Source organism: Rhinichthys klamathensis, unplaced genomic scaffold (genome assembly GCF_029890125.1).
Source record: "Rhinichthys klamathensis goyatoka isolate OS25496 unplaced genomic scaffold, OSU_Roscu_1.1 h1tg000130l_1, whole genome shotgun sequence".
Taxonomy (NCBI): domain Eukaryota; kingdom Metazoa; phylum Chordata; class Actinopteri; order Cypriniformes; family Leuciscidae; genus Rhinichthys; species Rhinichthys klamathensis.
Genome location: NW_026606665.1, coordinates 99,081 through 118,079, shown reverse-complemented (window position 1 = coordinate 118,079; position 18,999 = coordinate 99,081). Strand labels below are relative to the sequence as shown.

General features: G+C 36.4%; 1 protein-coding gene across 5 annotated transcripts in view; it reads right to left on the bottom strand.

The window, feature by feature from the left end:
• The window catches only part of LOC130089388 (protein IWS1 homolog), a 28,360-nt gene extending 12,455 nt beyond the window's left edge, over positions 1 to 15,905 (bottom strand). The window contains exons 1-12 of one of the 5 annotated variants that reach the window (XM_056256685.1): positions 15,565 to 15,905; positions 10,201 to 10,268; positions 9,604 to 10,122; positions 7,520 to 7,565; positions 7,221 to 7,428; positions 6,872 to 6,929; positions 6,542 to 6,657; positions 6,136 to 6,286; positions 3,448 to 3,530; positions 3,208 to 3,337; positions 1,799 to 1,916; positions 199 to 310 (exon numbers count right to left, since the gene is read on the bottom strand). In XM_056256685.1, coding sequence (XP_056112660.1) covers positions 199 to 310; positions 1,799 to 1,916; positions 3,208 to 3,337; positions 3,448 to 3,530; positions 6,136 to 6,286; positions 6,542 to 6,657; positions 6,872 to 6,929; positions 7,221 to 7,428; positions 7,520 to 7,565; positions 9,604 to 10,122; positions 10,201 to 10,268; positions 15,565 to 15,592 — 1,637 coding nt within the window. In that variant the 5' untranslated portion in view covers positions 15,593 to 15,905. Of the gene's footprint in view, positions 1 to 198; positions 311 to 1,798; positions 1,917 to 3,207; positions 3,338 to 3,447; positions 3,531 to 6,135; positions 6,287 to 6,541; positions 6,658 to 6,871; positions 6,930 to 7,220; positions 7,429 to 7,519; positions 7,571 to 9,603; positions 10,123 to 10,200; positions 10,269 to 15,564 lie in introns of all 5 variants that reach the window. The other 4 variants (XM_056256684.1, XM_056256687.1, XM_056256686.1 and 1 more) reach the window with 4 other exon arrangements.
• Positions 15,906 to 18,999: the final 3,094 nt, after the last annotated feature.

Genomic DNA, 18,999 nt, shown 5'->3' with positions numbered 1-18,999 from the left:
TGTGTTCAAACCGATCAAGTGTTTACATGTTCTCTCGATCGGATTAGAAAAGGAATAAACCACCCCTCTCAATCCGATCGAAACTTCCTTCGAATCGAGCTCAATGCGTTTACACGAAGGCCTTTCAGTGCGACCCATCCCATGGCTAACGGCTTGTGTGTGCATGAGCGTGGCCGGCGATGCAGTGCTGAGTGTTACCTGAGTCTCCGGCGCGGGGCGATCTGCTGGTCCAGGTCTCTCTGCTGTCGCTCTTCTCTCGTCATTCCCTTATAGTTCGACGTTAAGCCGAAGATGGGCCGCGACCACTCATCTGTGCACACACACACACGTCTGGTTTACTATCTTTGTGGGAACTCTCCATAGGCGTAATGGTTTTTATACTGTACAAATTGTATATTCTGTCTCTTTACACAAACCCTAAACCTACACATCACACACACACTAACCCGACCCCTAAACCTACCCATCACACACACACTAACCCGACCCCTAAACCTACCCATCACACACACACACACACACACACACACACACACACACACACACACACACACACACACTAACCCGACCCCTAAACCTACCCATTACACACACACACACACACTAACCCGACCCCTAAACCTACCCATTACACACACACACACACACACACACACACACTAACCCGACCCCTAAACCTACCCATTACACACACACACACACACACTAACCCGACCCCTAAACCTACCCATCACACACACACTAACCCGACCCCTAAACCTACCCATCACACACACACACACTAACCCCACCCCTAAATCTACCTATCACACACACACACTAACCCGACCCCTAAATCTACCCATCACACACACACACTAACCTGACCCCTAAATCTACCCATCACACACACACACTAACCCGACCCCTAAATCTACCCATCACACACACACACTAACCTGACCCCTAAATCTACCCATCACACACACACACTAACCCAAACCCTAAACCTACCCATCACACACACACACACACTAACCCGACCCCTAAATCTACCCATCACACACACACACTAACCTGACCCCTAAATCTAGCCATCACACACACATTAACCCGACCCCTAAATCTACCCATCACACACAAACACACTAACCCGACCCCTAAACCTACCCATCACACACACACACACTAACCCCACCCCTAAATCTACCCATCACACAAACACACTAACCCGACCCCTAAATCTACCCATCACACACACACACACTAACCTGACCCCTAAATCTACCCATCACACACACACACTAACCCGACCCCTAAATCTACCCATCACACACACACACACTAACCTGACCCCTAAATCTACCCATCACACACACACACTAACCCAAACCCTAAACCTACCCATCACACACACACTAACCCGACCCCTAAATCTACCCATCACACACACACACACACACACACACACACACACACACACACACACTAACCCGACCCCTAAATCTACCCATCACACACACACACTAACCTGACCCCTAAATCTAGCCATCACACACACATCACACACACACACTAACCCGACCCCTAAATCTACCCATCACACACAAACACACTAACACAAAATTTTCTGCAGTTTAACATTTTCAAAACACCCCATTCTGTATGATTTACAAGCATGTTTCCTCAGTTTAGGTCACAGTCACACGAGTCCCCATGAGTGTGTGTGCATTAAGTCCCCACCGGGATAGAGAAACATGTACACACACACACACACTACAGCAGACACACACACACTGCAGTGGAAGAGAGTTCGTACTGATGAGTTTGAGCGCGAGGTCTTTGTTGGGCCGGGACTCTTTAGGGTGTTTGTAGAGGTACATGACGGCTCGGCCGATCCCACTGAGCTTCAGTGTTTCCTGACTCACGCTGGGCAACTGGGAACACACAAGCAAAGCTCATTTATTACTACCTTCAGGATCCCTTTCTTTCTTTTTCTTTTTTTTGAACTTTTACAATCTTAACAGGACAAAGATAGGAAGATAATAATAAAAAACATTTGGTCCCCACTCCACCGCCAAATAAATAAATAAAGTAGTTGTAGTATTTGAGTTTATTGCCATATCAGCATTTAAATAAATAAATATATATACACATGTTAATATTTATTTATTTAAGCATGCATAAACTAAATAAAAATATCTATAAGCACATAAAGCAACAACTTGTGCGATGAAGTCTGTATAATGCAGTTAAACGCCCCTAAAAATCAAAATATCAGGGCAAAAAAAGCCCCTGTTGAGTTTTTGTCTCATATTTATATCATATAATATAGTTGAGCAATATCAGACGAGCAACGAGCGCAATATCACACGAGCAACGAGCGCAATATCACACGAGTACAGTTTTTGTCCCGAATAACAAGAGTGCAAATGTGATACTGATTTTATACAACAGTTCAATAAATAAGTTAACATTATGTTATATTTCAGATACAATATAATTGTCTGTTTGTGCTCAATTTTGCCAACAATATTATCTATAAAGCCAGAGGAGAGCGGTGATGCGTCTGAGCAACACACCGGCGTTTCGTTTCTGAATGAATCCGCGGTTCGAGCGAATCAATGATTCAATGACTCGTTCATAACGAAAGACATTTACTTCATTCCTGGATGAATCGCATGAATGAATGATTCAACGACTCATTTACACATTTAACGCCCCCTAATGGTAGTTTTAATTACTTAGAGTATCCTTTCATAAATTTTTTTTTTTTCATATTTCCTTACTAATAAAAAAACCCTTAAAGGCATATTTCGCCCAAAAATAAAAATTCTGCCATTGAAACCTAAAAATTTGTGTAATAAATTCTGTTGAATCAAATATTTATATCATATGAATCAATGCAATATGAATTGTTGAATAAAATTTTTTAAAAAAAATTAAATGCTTTTCTCATTTAACACAATAATGACTTTAAATGACCTTTTGGGGTTCATTTCCAAATTTGATTAGATTAATTTGCAATTAATCAGATTAAGTAATCACCACATCGTGTAATTAATTAGATTACAAATTTTTACCGATTGACAGTCCTATATATCCCCTAAAAAAAATGCATGCATTTACTCATTTTATTTACACATACATTCATCATAGGGTGTAATACAACGATGTATAGGATATATTTTGCATCTTTAGGATTAGTTGTGTGTTTAACAGACTCACTTCTTGCAGGATCTTGAGGAGTTCCTCTCGGATCTTCAGTGCTGGGAGACTCCTATCCGGGAGAGGACTGATCCACTCCTTTATGGCAGCCATCACACCGCTGTCTATAAACGTCTCCTTCAGGTCCTGCCTACACACACACACTTAATCACACTTCTATTCTTAAATCATTAAGACTATAGACTCTAAACACACACACACACACATGTTGATGCTTCAGCAAGACGAGGAAACACTCACTTCTTTAAATGCATCACCACTGTGGGGAGCAGCATGAGCTTCTTCAGAGCGGGTTTCTTTGAACTGTTTAGAGTCCGGTCCTCCTGAAACACACACACACACACTGTAAGTGTGGTACTGTAAACATGATTCCTGTCCCACTGAGGGACGAGTTATGATCATTTTCTTTGATAAATCAACAGTGTCTCACGGATACTCTCTTGACAGTAAAGGAGTAGTTCACTTCAGAATTAAAACGTCATCCAAGATGTTCATGTGTTTCTTTCTTCAGTGGAAAAGAAATGAAGGTTTTTGAGGGAAACACTCCAGATGTTTCTCCATATAGTGACTTCAATGGGGTCCAACGGGTCGAAGGTCCAGATGTGAGTTTCAGTGCAGCTTCAAAGACTCGACACGATCCAGCCGAGGAATACGAGTCTGATCGAGACAAACCAGCGGACATTTTATAACAAAGAACTTTAACTACAAATGCTCGTCTTGCACGGCCACGACTTCACGCATTATGTAATCACGTTGGAAAGACGTACGTAACCTGACGTAGGCGGAAAATGTAGGGTAGGTCGGAAAACTCAAAATCGTCTGACGTTGTTTTTTTGTGTAAATTTGTTTTTTTTGTGTAAATTTTTTGTTTTTTTTTGTGTAAATTTGTTGGGTTTTTTTTGGTGTAAATTGGTGGGGTTTTTTGGTGTAAATTTGTGTTTTTTTAATGTAAATTTGTGTTTTTTTGTGTAAATTTGTTGGTTTTTTTGTGTAATTTTTTGTTTTTTTTTGTGAAAATTTGTTTTTTGTTTTTTTGGTGTAAATTTGTTGTTTTTTTGTGTAAATTTGTTGTTTTTTTGTGTAAATTTGTTGGGTTTTTTGTGTAAATTTGTTGGGTTTTTTGTGTAAATTTGTTGGGGGGGTTTTGGTGTAAATTGGGGTTTTTTGTGTGTAAATTAGTTGGTTTTTTTGTGTAAATTTGTTGGTTTTTTTGTGTAAATTTGTTGTTTTTTTTGTGTAAATTTGTTGTTTGTGTAAATTTGTTGGTTTTTTTGTGTAAATTTGTCTTTGTTTTTTTGTGTAAATTTGTTGTTTTTTTTGTGTAAATTTGTTTTTGTTTTTTGTGTAAATTTGTTGGGGGTTTTTTGTGTAAATTTGTTGGGTTTTTTGTGTAAATTTGTTGGGGTTTTTTGTGTAAATTTGTTGTTTTTTGGTGTAAATTTGTGTTTTTTTGGTGAAAATTTGTTTTTTGTTTTTGTGTAAATTTGTTGTTTTTTTTGTGTAAATTTGTTGTTTTTTTGTGTAAATTTGTTGGGTTTTTTGTGTAAATTTGTTGGGTTTTTTTGTGTAAATTTGTTGTTGTTTTTTGGTGTAAATTTGTGTTTGTGTAAATTTGTTGTTTTTTTGTGTAAATTTGTTGTTTTTTTGTGTAAATTTGTTGTTTTTTCTGTGTAAATTTGTGTTTTTTTGTGTACATTTGTGTTTTATTTTGTGTAAATTTGTGTTTTTTTGTGTAAATTTGTTGTTTTTTTCTGTGTAAATTTGTTGTTTTTTGTGTGTAAATTTGACTTAGGGTGTTTTCACACCTGAAAGTCCGCACCAAGGTCCGAACCAAAGTTCACGATTTGATACATTTTATACTTTCAGAAAGTTTTGGTTTAGTTTCACACTGCAATTACGCGAGCGCACTAAAGAACTTTACGTGACATACGTGCGTCCTGTCGTCATCATCTATGTGGGCTGCATCTTGACATTGATTGGTTTGTAAATGGGCGTGTGTGTGACGTCAGCGTGTTGTCAATTCGGCGGGTAACTTTGACAACATGAATGAACAGACGCATATCGTTGCAACTATATTGTTATTTTTATGGCATAATTACCTGCAGCACCAGCTATACACAAGGCTAGTTCAAATTCGCCAAATGAACGTCCTCGTCGTGCCAACATTTTATCGTCGCCGGCAGGAAAGGAGGAGAAGACTGCAAGCAATCATGCGAGCTCTGGCACCTCCATTTGCGGAGAGACCAAGGTGAACTATTCCGGCTATGCGGGAACCACCAGAACTTCCTGTAAAAGGTCTGAAAGTCCGAACCATACAGAAATGCTTTCACACTAGAAACGAACCAAACCTTTGTTCAGTTTGATCCGGACCGAGACTACCTCTTTTCGTCGGACCAAATTTCCGGACCGTGGTCTTCACACCTGTAATTTTGATTCGGACCAAGCTAAAAAGTCCGAAAGTCCGGACCAAACAAGGTAGGTGTGAAAGGGCCCTTAGTCTTTGCATGTTCTCTTTGTAAACACTGGGTCGGTTCTTACGCCTACGTCACGCTTGACCTTCCAACGTGATTACGTAATGTGTGGCGCATCACAGCTAGTGCAAGACGAGCATTAGTGGTTAGAAAGTATATAAATGTTTATTTTGTTATAAAATGGCCGCTGGTTTGTCTCGATCAGACTCTTATTCCTCGGTCGAGACTTTGAAGCTGCACTGAAACTCACATCTGGACCTTCGACCCGTTGGACCCCATTGAAGTCACTATATGGAGAAACATCTGGAGTGTTTCCCTCAAAAACCTTCATTTCTTTTCCACTGAAGAAAGAAACACATGAACATCTTGGATGACGTGAGAGTAAATTATCAGGAAATTTTAATTCTGAAGTGAACTACTCCTTTAAGTTATTAATTCCCCCGAAACACACACACACCTCTGCAGCTTCTGTCATTTTGGTGATCATCGCGCTCACGACATCGTCTGCATCACTGATGAACGTTCCTCCGTCTCGATTCCGCCTGCGTTTGCCGCTCTGAGCTTTCTTACGGGCCAACATGACGTCAAAGTCTGACATGTGGGACATGCTGAAAAACACACACACACACACACACTTACATCTCCTACATGTGCAAAAACACATTCTAAACGCTTTCATTCTTACATCACTTCCTGTTTGTGGTTACTACAGTAGTCAACATTTGATCAAAACCTTTCAACAAAGTTATACATGAATTTTTAACAATAGCCGTTCTTGTCTCAGGACAACTTTGATGAACTTTCTTCTTGATCCACTTCAAATGTTGACTACTGTACATTAACGGATGGAGGGAATCACTCACTCTTTCCCGCTTCGGTCCACATCATCATCATCTGAATCCGAGTCGTTGTCCATTTCCTTCTGTCCCGAGACCTGAGTCTGCGTCCGCTCGCCCTCCAGCTCATCCTGATTAAAGCCCTGAACACACACACACACACACGACAAATGAATTATTCCCATTACATACACACAGTAGTCACATATACTATATAGCAAACCTCAGCTGCTTGACTGTTTATATCACCGTAAACTGTACTATAATACACAGCGCTACAGAAATAAATGTGACTTAAGATAATAATTCATATGCAACTCTGACGTAATTAATGGTAAAGCGAGTAATTTCACTCACTGTAAACTCCTCCTCTTCTTCATCGCCGGACTCTCCGAAGATATCTGCGATCATTTTCCTGAGGGACAGAAAGAGACGGTTACACACACACACACTCACACTCACTCTCTCTCACTCACACACTCTCTCTCACGCACACTCACTCTCTCACGCACACTCACACACACTCCCACACACTCCCACACACTCACACACACTCACACACACTCACACACACTCACACACACTCACACACACTCACACACACTCACACACACTCACACACACTCACACTCACTCACACTCACTCACACTCACTCACACTCACTCCCACACACTCCCACACACTCAGAGTGTTACGAGCACTAACTCCTCCTGATCTTCGCCGGACTCGCTGTCGCTGCCGAACAGAGCCTTCTCGTCCTTCTTCCCTGCATCCCCCTTCATCGCATCCTCCTCATCCTCACTGTCTGAGCCCAGCTCCTTTAGTTTAGCTGCTAAACTCTTATCAGGACCCCCGAAGCCTTCATCACTGCCAGAGTCTTCATCATCAGACACCAGCCTGCTCCTCTTCACCTCTACAGAGTCACAACCATCATCACCATCATCATCATCATCATCATCATCATCAGATGACATCATACAGTGAGTGTTAATGACAGACAGTACCTTTCTCTTCATCTTCCTCACTGTCTGACAGAACGGCCTTCTTCCTCTTCACTGGAAGACAATTCACAAATAACGTGATCACTGATAGATTATGAATTTATTATAAACTAGTAATTATAGTTATTAGACTAGAATAATAATATTGTAAACAATAACATTAAAATTGTATTACTAATAGTATAAATAATTCTGTATTTGTGGTATGTAATTATTAATAATATATAATACAATAGTGTATTATAATTAGATTATATTAGCATTACAAATATAATTTTATATTTAAGATACTAATCATAACAAATTATTATATATATATATATATATATATATATATATATATATATATATATTAGTGCTGTCAAACGATTAAAATATTTAATCGCGATTAATCGCATTAATGTCATAGTTAACTCGCGATTAATCGCATTTAATCACACATTTTTATCTATTCTAAATGTCTCTTGATTTCTTTTTGTCCCATTATTTTTTTCTCATTTTAATGCTCTTATCAACATGGAAAAGTGGATCGGCTTGCTTTGTGCAAATGTTTTTTATTGAAAACAATATTGGCATATACTGTTCAATTTCACACTAAAACATTATCACTTGGAGCAAATAATCTCTCACACAATATAACACTGTCCATCAATAAAAGGGTGAAATAAATATTGACGAGAGATTGAGATTTATGCGGAGAACTCGCATCAGCTGTGTGTGTGTGTGTGTGTGTGTGCTGGCCATCATCAAGTGGTATTCAGACTGGACGTGCTGCGATGATGATAGCTCAGTTCACAACGACAAAACACACAGATCACTTTGGTCTTGTCAATGGAACCATTTGGCAACTTTTTAAAAGTAAACTTTCCATTCAGAATCTTATTGGCATCCATTTCGGCGTCTCACGCTCGTCATCCACTCAAAACTGGACGTTTTGAACGTTCCTATAACATTCAGAAATAACGTTTTTATAACTTAATGGGAACGTTATGAAAACATTCTTATAACCTAAAATTGTTAGCTGGGGAAGAGGAGAGATTCGCGATTGCACTGAACACGTTTTAAGTGCAGGCATGTTCTCTGAGCGAGCCCAGAGAAAATTCTTACAAGAGCAGCGTGTATCTGAGAGCGCGCGCGACTCGAGCAGAGAGATTCGTGCTCGGCACATTATATTCCGCGCGCGAGCAGAGAGATTCGCGCTCGCGCATCCGGCTCGCAAGCCCAAACAAGTGTGTGCAGCGTGCCTGTTGTTTTGTTTCCGGTCTAGCTAGATCCGCTTGCGCTTTCAAAACGTCCTCGCGCGCCGCAAGCCATTGAAATGAATGGGTTTCATAGCGCAGCGGCCCGCATGCCGTCCTGTTGCAAAAGCATGTGAAAAAAAAACCTACAAAGTTTGCTAGGGCAAAAAGACCGTTAATCGCGCAATAAAAAAATTAACGCCGTTAAAATGGGTTTGCGTTAACGCCGTTAATAACGCGTTTAACTGACAGCCCTATATATATATATATATATATATATATATATATATATATATATATATATATATATAATTATAATAATAAATTAGATTTAGATTATAATTATAATGATTTAGATTATAATCAACATAATACTACTAATTATATATATATCATATTATAATCTGATTACATTAGCATTATAAATATATTAATAGTAGTATAATCAAGATTAATCATAATATAATTTAATCTATAATTGTATTACATAGTCTAATTATAATAACATTATAATAAAATTATGAATACATTAATATCATATTTGTTTTAATATATATATATATATATATATATATATATATATATATATATATATATATATATAATAAAAAAATATATATTGATGTATTGATAATTTTATTATAATGTTATTATAATTAGACTATGTAATCAAATATAATAATAAATAAAATAAAAATATATATACACACACAAAAAGCAGCCTATAGTAAGTACCATTATAAGTATAATATTAATATAACTATAAATAATCATATGTATATTATACATACACATCTATATACATATATAAAAAACTTGTTTCATTATCCTTTTTAATAAGTAGTAAACAAACATACCAGGCTTCTCCTCCTCTTCATCATCATCATCACTAGCCAGAGCTCGTCGTTTGGGCCCTTCATCTTCATCACTTCCCGCCTCCTCTTTTGGCCTCTCCTCCTCTTCCTCACTGTCTGAGTTCATCACAGCTTTCCACTTGCCCGTCTCCTTCCTCCCTCCCTCCTCCTCCTCCTCTTCCTCAGCATCAGAGTCTCTCTGAGTTTTCTGTTTGGGTTTGTCCTCGTCTGAATCGCTGCCCGCATCTGATTTCGGGCTGTTTCTCTTCTCGGGTTCCTCCCGGTCGGAGTGCGTTTTCTCCTCCTCTTCCTCGTCGTTCTCAGAGGTGCTCGCTCTTCGCTTCACAGGGGATCTGCCCTCCTCTTCCTCATCGCTGTCTGCAGGACGGGGCGGCTCGGGCTCTGAATCGCTCCCGTCTCCGGCTCCTCTTCCACGGGCCTCGTGATCCGAACTACTGTCTGCGTTCTCAGACTTCCTATCGTGTGCGGCGTCCTCGTTATCACTGCCATCATCCTGCGTGACAATCAGGAAATTAACATCTGTAATATGAACACAACTGGAATCAAGCACAAACATCAGATCCAAACTCACGTCAGACTGTCGTGATCCGGGTCTCGCGTCTTCCTGCTCGTCCTGAACGGGAGTAGCGCTGCCATCATCTGAGCAAACACACATTCACAGTCTCAGTTCAAGCTACAAACATTCACAAAAGTGCATATCACAATCTTACAACAAACAATCCTGATCTGAATCACGATCTTCCCAATTTTGAGATGTACTGTGGAGAATATCCATAAGCCTTTGAACTGATCTATTTGCTCAACTTAAAGGTGCATTGCGCAACTTTTCATGTTAAAAATACCTGTTTTTCTATCCTATACATGCTTAAAGAACTGCCTGATGGGCTGAATGAGCCCTTCTCTGCGCACTGAGATTGCCTCTATAATCCTGTACAGTAACATATATAAGAGGGATTCGGGCTCGAATTTGAGACTGGGCGTGACTTCATGCGCGTTCACGCCAGTGTTGGGGAAGCTACTTTGAAACTGTAGTTTGACAAGCTACTCGCTACTCGTAAGTTAAAGTAGTTAAACTACAGTCAAGCTACCCTTTTGGAAAAGTAGTTAGCTACACTACAAGTTACGATCAAAAAGTAGCAAGCTACATTGAAACTACTTTTGCTTTTTTTGAACAACATATATTATAAATAACTGAATAAGTGTCTGAGGAATGTTTTAAGTAAAATATTTAGTGTTTAAAACAATGCAATACAATTATGATTTTTATTGTTTTATTACACACAACACTAAAATATCTCAGACTGTTTGTCAAAAGTGCAAAATTGCAACAAATACACCATTGCAAGAACAAAATATACATCCAACGTAAATTGCATGTATAGACTTTTTCTCAAAAATACTGATTGTGAGATGGTTGCATTTTGGCAAGAAAATACATTGAACAACCGCTCACATGTGGCACTGACAATGCACGTTAAACTCGCTCACATGCAGTGATGGAGCTCGCAGAATTTACTGTGAAAGAAGAACCTGAATCACAAGCTGCTTGTGAGCACAGTTCGGTTCGCTCTGGATCCAGTCACAACAAATCTGTACACAAATTTAATTAGTTTTTTTATCGCACGACAAAGGCTCTAAGATTACATTTTTTGTTCAACTGACAAACACGATGACGCAAACTTTAGTGGTCTTTTATGTTCATTACCAAACTGGCGGACAGATCATGGCGGTTCAATGTAATTAAATCAGAAATAGAAATTTGATGTAACAGAGAGCAACAAAGCAGGATAATTAATACATTTAAAATGGCCATTAATCACCTGTATGTGCGTCCTTACATTTTGGCTTGAGGTCTTCTGTACGCCAGTGAACCGTTAGCCGCAAGATGCGTGATTAAACAACAGGTGGCGGTAATGGCAAAAAAATGAGTTTGTAATCTAACAAGAAGAAGAATATCCTTGCATCGCGCTGATTCGCGCAGGCGTGGCTCAGGCTCAACAACACGCAATGTAGCTTTTGCTCGCGCTACACCGCTACTTGCTGCAAAAAGTAGTTAGCTACTGGAACAGCTACACTGTTTAAAAAGCAACTGCGCTACTGCCAAGCTACTGAAAAATGTAGTTAAGTTAGTAGCATCGCTACTTGTAGTTAACAACTCCCCAACACTGGTTCACGCTCACCAGGCTATGTCTCGCAGGTTTGTGTATTCGCCGGCGCCGCCATTCTCCGCATCAGCGAAGACAACTCGTGCGTCAAAGGTAGAAGATGGATTCAAAGAGACCGGCTTGCAGTCCATTCCAAACCCCAACGCAAACTCCACGTAAAGTAAAGAAAAGAAAAATTGTGTCTAGTGCCACCAAAAGGTCCAAATTGAAGTCAGACAGGCGTCGGAGTAAGACTTGAGTCAACCTCGGGAAATGGAGAGATCTCCGGTCTGCTCTTGGTCTCAAACGGGATCCTCAGTTGGCTTTTTTTCTTGATAAAACGGAAAGATATAGCCCAGTCTCTAATGTCTGATACGGCCAATCTATGACAACAAATGACGATGCGTAAAATGTGTAATGCTTTAGCGTAAGCCAGATAAATGTACAATCAGAATTAGTTGCAGTTTCGCTTGTCGCCAGAGGGGGCGTAGTTCTGCAAAAACTCAGAGACTTGCGTTTTGCACCTTTAAAACACAGTGTTGCATTAAACAATCAGTCATCAAAATAGTCATTAAACCCGGAGTTAAACGTTAAAACACTGTATGAATTACATATACACTGATTCTTATTAAAGCTGCTACAGTTGTTCAGTCGAGAGCAGTGAGTGATTTTGTCTTTAATAATGACAGATAGCAGCAGGTTTGCATTTAATGCACGGATCTAATATAACGATACACATCTGATTTCTTTCCCAACTGTTTATTCACTTCAGACATAACAGACTGTCTTATGTAAATACTCGCAAATATGGATATTCAACATATTTGTGTGTATATTTCAGTGTTTAGGTGCGGCTGAAACCCCAAGTACACTTTGCTCGTCCGTGTTTCGCTCTGTCTCACACACACACACAAAGCGTGTAGAAATCTCAGTTTAATGCGCTTTAATTCATGTCTGAGTGCATTTCACGTTACATGATTTGCACATTAAGTTTAGGCTTTTTAGGAGGGGCGAAAGCACACGGCTTTAAAGGAAAGAAACGGCATGTGGCACAATGACCATTTTATCTTGATTATCACGTTTTCATAATCGTTGGAAGGCAAAATCGAAACTCAAACTAAAATTTGATTCATCTGTTGAATTTTTCTTTTTTCTTATAACCCTTAAATGTATGAATGTTGTTTCGCCAATCATTATTACATATTCTGGTCTTTAGCGACCCGAATCTATATCTGACACAGATGGACCTCTACCTGTCGCGATAACATAAAACTCTCCAGATATTAGAGAAACAATTGCAGAAGAATTAAATAAAGGATATTTAGGAAGGGTTCAGTTAGAAAAGTGATGATGGTATAAAACATCTGCTCATTGTCAGAGCTCATTTCTACGGAAGCGTATTGCATTCACCTGAGGAAAAAAAATCTACTCTGTTTTTCTGAATTAACGAGTTAATTATCTCAGAATTACGAGATAATTTTTCATGGAAAAAAGTTTCTGCTCTGTTTTTCTGAATTAACGAGTTAATTATCTCAGAATTACGAGATGATTTTTCATGGAAAAAAGTTTTTGCTCTGTTTTTCTGAATTAACGAGTTAATTATCTCAGAATTACGAGATACATTTTTCTTAAAAAAAAAATTTTTCACTCTGTTTTTATGAATTAATGAGTTACTCATAATTTTTAGATAATTAAGTCATTAATTCAGAAAAACAGAGTAAAAACTTCTTTCCATGAAAAATTCTCTCGTAATTCTGAGATAATTAACTCGTTAATTCAGAAAAACAGAGCAAAAACTTTTTTTCCATGAAAAATTCTCTCGTAATTCTGAGATAATTAACTCGTTAATTCAGAAAAACAGAGCAAAAACTTTTTTCCCATGAAAAATTCTCTCGTAATTCTGAGATAATTAACTCGTTAATTCAGAAAAACAGAGCAAAAACTTTTTTCCCATTAAAAATGATCTCGTAATTCTGAGATAATTAACTCGTTAATTCAGAAAAACAGAGCAAAAACTTTTTTCCATGAAAAATTATCTCGTAATTCTGAGATAATTAACTCGTTAATTCAGAAAAACAGAGCAAAAACTTTTTTCCCATGAAAAATCATCTCGTAATTCTGAGATAATTAACTCGTTAATTCAGAAAAAGAGAGCAAAAACTTTTTTCCATGAAAAATCATCTCGTAATTCTGAGATAATTAACTCGTTAATTCAGAAAAAGAGCAAAAACTTTTTTCCATGAAAAATCATCTCGTAATTCTGAGATAATTAACTCGTTAATTCAGAAAAACAGTAGATTTTTTTTCCTCAAGTGAATGCAATACGCTTCCGTACATTTCCTCAGTACATTCAGCATCTCAAAAAACAATACTCAAATCTATAATTTTCAAAATCAATATTTTGACAGCTAACAGCTTCTTTCCCAGATCCATCATCAAGTGACAGTAATATCTGACTGCGTTCAGTACTTGCTCTGCAGTAAAACACAGAGCCATTTCAGGTTTTACTGATAACACTTCCTATTCTTTTGTTTTCTGTTCACATGATATAATCACAGATTCATCTTGTGGCATTGATTTGTGGCATATCTAAAATAAAATTAAAAATCTGCTGTAGGGCTGCACAATATATCGAAACTATCGAAATATCACGATATGCATATCGCAACGGCTTGCAATAACTGGGGTCACGAACAAAAGATAAAGAGAAAATCACTCACTGCTCTCGGCTGAATAACTTTTGTAGCTTTAATAAGAATCAGAATTCTATACATATTTAATTCATAGAGTGAAAACTAAGCCGTGTTTTATTTATTACATTTGATTATTCAGTTTCTGTTGTTAAATAACCCTAATGTAGGGCTTCCTGAAACCCTAAATGTTGTTTTCTTGTCACAAAAAGAATGTGAAACACGTATCTTTTTTTTTTTTAAGTTTATTTTACACACTTTAAGCATTATCGTATCGCATTACTTAATGAGTTATCGCATTTTTCTTCAATATCGTGCAGCCCTAATCAGTTTTATGATATACAGTATGATCACATAATACACACATCATGTATTACGATATGATAAGGACTTTACATATACTACCACTAATAAAATAAGAGTAAGCCACTTAAGTAATATCATCAGTGATATGTTACAGTATCACTGAAGTGTTTTTCTAAGGTCCTCAAAGAATACCATGGTGCTTTTACAATGTAATGCATGTTTATCATATTCATACACCAAGGTATTTAAAAAATGACATGGCATTACCATAGTACTTGTCCAAGAAAACATGAAAATAATTTAGTACGTGGACGAATTATATGGTAATGCATGTGTACTATACTCAAAACACCATGATATACTAGGAATACCATGGTGTTTACTGTTTACCATAGTACATGTCAAAAAAACATTAAGGTACTTTGAATAATTATATGGTAATACATGTGTACTACACTCAAACACCATGATATACTAAGATTGGCATGATGTTATGTCCATATGCATGGCATTCCTATGGTACATGTCCAAAAAAACATGAAAATATCATTGTACTTTGATTAATTAAATGGTAATGATTGTGTACTACACTCAAACACCGAGCTATGCTAAGAATACATAGGTATTACCATAGTGCATGTCCAAAAAACATGAATATATCATGGTACTTTGATGAATTATATGGTAATGCTTGTGTACTATACTCAAACGCCATGCTATGCTAAGAATACCATGATGTTAGCATGTTAGTGTTTCGTAATAGTCTGGAATCAAAACAGTGTGTTCTGGTTGTACCTGAGCGGATCTCCTCGTCTCCATCCATCTGGACGGAACCGCGCTTCTTCAGTTTCACTTGAACACACACTCTCACACACACACACACACACAAACGAATAACAACAATACACCCAGAACAGAGTCTGGAGTGATGTCAGATCCGCGCCGGTACCGCAGTATCAGAAACCGGATCTTCTGTTGACCCGCGGAAATCTTCTATATGTCCGAGTCTTTAACATGGGCTCTTATTAATTATACTATCGACGTATTACTGATGGTCAATAACTGTCCGTGTTTTCCATTCTTCCTCTAAAATGGTGGTGTCGCCGCGCAATGAACGCATGCGTGTGTGCGCCCCGGCGCTTTGAAATTACGTCAGTCAAAACGTCATCATTTCAGGGGCGGGGCATAGCAAGCGCGCGGGGTTTTATTTCTCGTCAAATTAACATCTAATTACAAATCAAATATATTTCCATTTCATAGAGTGTTTATTACGAAGATTGCACGTTCGTTCGATTGATTTCTTATAGAATAGCTAAAATATTTAATAGTGATTGTTAGCATTTCGGGTAATTTGCCAACTTCTGATTTAAAAAAACAAACATTTCATGTCTTTTGAGACTCGTGATTGTTTACATTTATATTAGGGCTGTCAAATGATTAATCGTGATTAATCACATCCAAAATAAAAGTTTTTTTTACATAATATATGTGGGTGCACTGTGTATAATTATTTTATATATATAAATACACACACATGCTTGTATATATTTAAGAAATATTTTCATGTATATACTGTATATAGATTTATATATAATTTATATTATATATAAATATAAATATTTTATATATAAATATTTTTTTCTTAAATATACATGCATGTGTGTGTATTTATTTATATACAAAATAATTATACACAGTGCACCCACATATATTATGTAAAAAAAAACTTTTATTTTGGATGTGATTAATCGTGATTAATCATTTGACAGCCCTAATTTATATATAAACATTTTATATAGTTGTTATTTTTATTTTATTCAGTGTGCTTGTCAATATGAAATGAATTGATAAAGTATATAAATAAATAAAATATATTAACAAAACAAAAAAAATCAAGTCTGATGGGTTTTTTTATTTTGGGAAAATATTGTATAGATAAGTGAAGATATAATAAGTTGTTTCAATTATGGATGTTAAACTTTAATTTCTACTTCTTATAGAAATGTTTTTCCCAATGTGAAATATTTTCTCTGATATATATTCAGCTATTTACTATTTTGTACTGTAACATCAAAATAATGAAAAAATGCAGAGACAAACATATATTTTGTAGATATTTTTTAATGTTCTTTTTTAAATAAATGTTATTTCAAAGTTTTAAAAAACCCAACAGTCACTAATAGAATGTTCAGCGCATTCCTTCTCAAGCCAGTGATGATGCGATTGCCTATGACGTCATAAAGGCGTCTGGAGACCTGCTGATGTCATAATGACCGGCCTGTCTCTGGATCACGGTACAAAAACAACATTCTTATCCTTCAGGAAATACAGATGTCGTTCTTTATGGATGACGTATTACCAAGATGAAATGTTGGAGCTCAAGCTTATTCCATAAGTGGAAGAAACAATGAGTTTTCTATTGTGTTCTTAAAAAAAAAAAAAAAAAAAAAAAAAACAGGACTCGTGTATTTTTATGTCTATGTCATAACCAGACAGAACATTTCAATAGTTAAATAGCTTGTTTATTATTATAGAATAAGACACAGATTTTTAAGACATCAACATTGATATTCATATATTGTGTATCACATTATATTACTTGTTATAACTGTTTATGTATGTATTTTTATTCAGTGTGCATTTACAGTCAACATGAAACACATTACTGGATACTCAAGACAAAAGAAGCTCTTACACTTTACAATAAGGTTAAGTTATTAACTAACAATGCTGCAGTATTTATTAATCTCAGTTCATGCTAATTTCAACATTTACTTATAGTTTTATCGGTTAACATTTATCATTGCACTGTGATTTAACATGAACAGCTGTATTTTTATTAACTAATGTTATCAAAGATGAATAAACACTGTAACAAATGTATTGCTCATGGTAAGTTCATGTTAGTTAATGCATTAACGAATGTTAACAAATGAAACCTTATTGTAAAGTGTTACCAATATTATTAACAGATACAACTATTGATTTAAATAATGTTGAAATGAACATAAACTAAGATTAATAAATGCTTTAGAAGTTACAGTACATGTTAACTAATGTAGTTAACATATGGAAGTGTTACCCAATAAATCTGAGACATGATTTGATTGTTTGGATGATGAAAAAAAGTGTCATTTGACAGGAGATTATGACATATAAAGCATTAGAGATGTGAGCCGAAGTGAACGATGTTCTGTAGGAAGTGCAAGTTATGAAATATTGCTGAAGTGTGACTAGCGCGCACTGATGAATCCTGCAGGAACATGCGTTAACCCTCTGCTCATCTTCTTTTAGGGCTCACATTTGGCTCCTTCTCGGTCAAAAGTGACTGAACCTTCAATGTAACCTTTTTTTTCCTAGGAAAATCAATATAATATATTTTTGTTCGATAATTTTTTTTTATGATTATTTAGAATTTTGAGGGGATTTTATGACACTATGCAATATTTATTATTGAGATATTTTGTCCATTAGAATAAACTTTTTGGTTGTTATTTTTCAATAAAAGCAATATTTCACATTAAAACAGACTGAAGGCCTCTAAAATCTTTTTTTTTTTTTTTTTTTTTTTAAAGTAAGATAGTTTTTAAAAGTAATGTTGTGCAACAACCTATAGCTTCCTATATAAATATATATAGAGGCTTTTGGATTCCCGTTGTTTTTTTAGACATAATTTCTTACTTTTATTAGGTTTTGCATTTAGATATATACAGGTGAAACTCAGAAAATTAGAATATCGTGCAAAAGTTTATTTATTTCAGTAATTCAACTTAAAAGGTGAAACTAATATATTATATAGACTCATTACATGCAAAGTGAGATATTTCAAGCCTTTATTTGTCATAATGTTAATGATTATAGCTTACAGATATGAAAACCTTTTCACAATATTCTAGTTTTGAATTTGGGGTTTTCATAAACTATAAGCCATAATCATCAAAATCATAACAAATAAAGGCTTGAAATATCTCACTTTGCATGTAATGAGTCTATATAATATATTAGTTTCACCTTTTAAGTTGAATTACTGAAATAAATGAACTTTTGCACTTTTGCAATGAATTTCACCTGTATTTAGACATTCTAAAAGACTCACTTTTGTCAAGGTTTAGATATTTCCTTTAGATAGATGTCAGATTTTGCATTATGATTGCAATCAATCATTAACATTTGTGCACAAAAGTGCACTAGAATTATCACTATCCATTCCTTATTTTATTAGATTTGTTT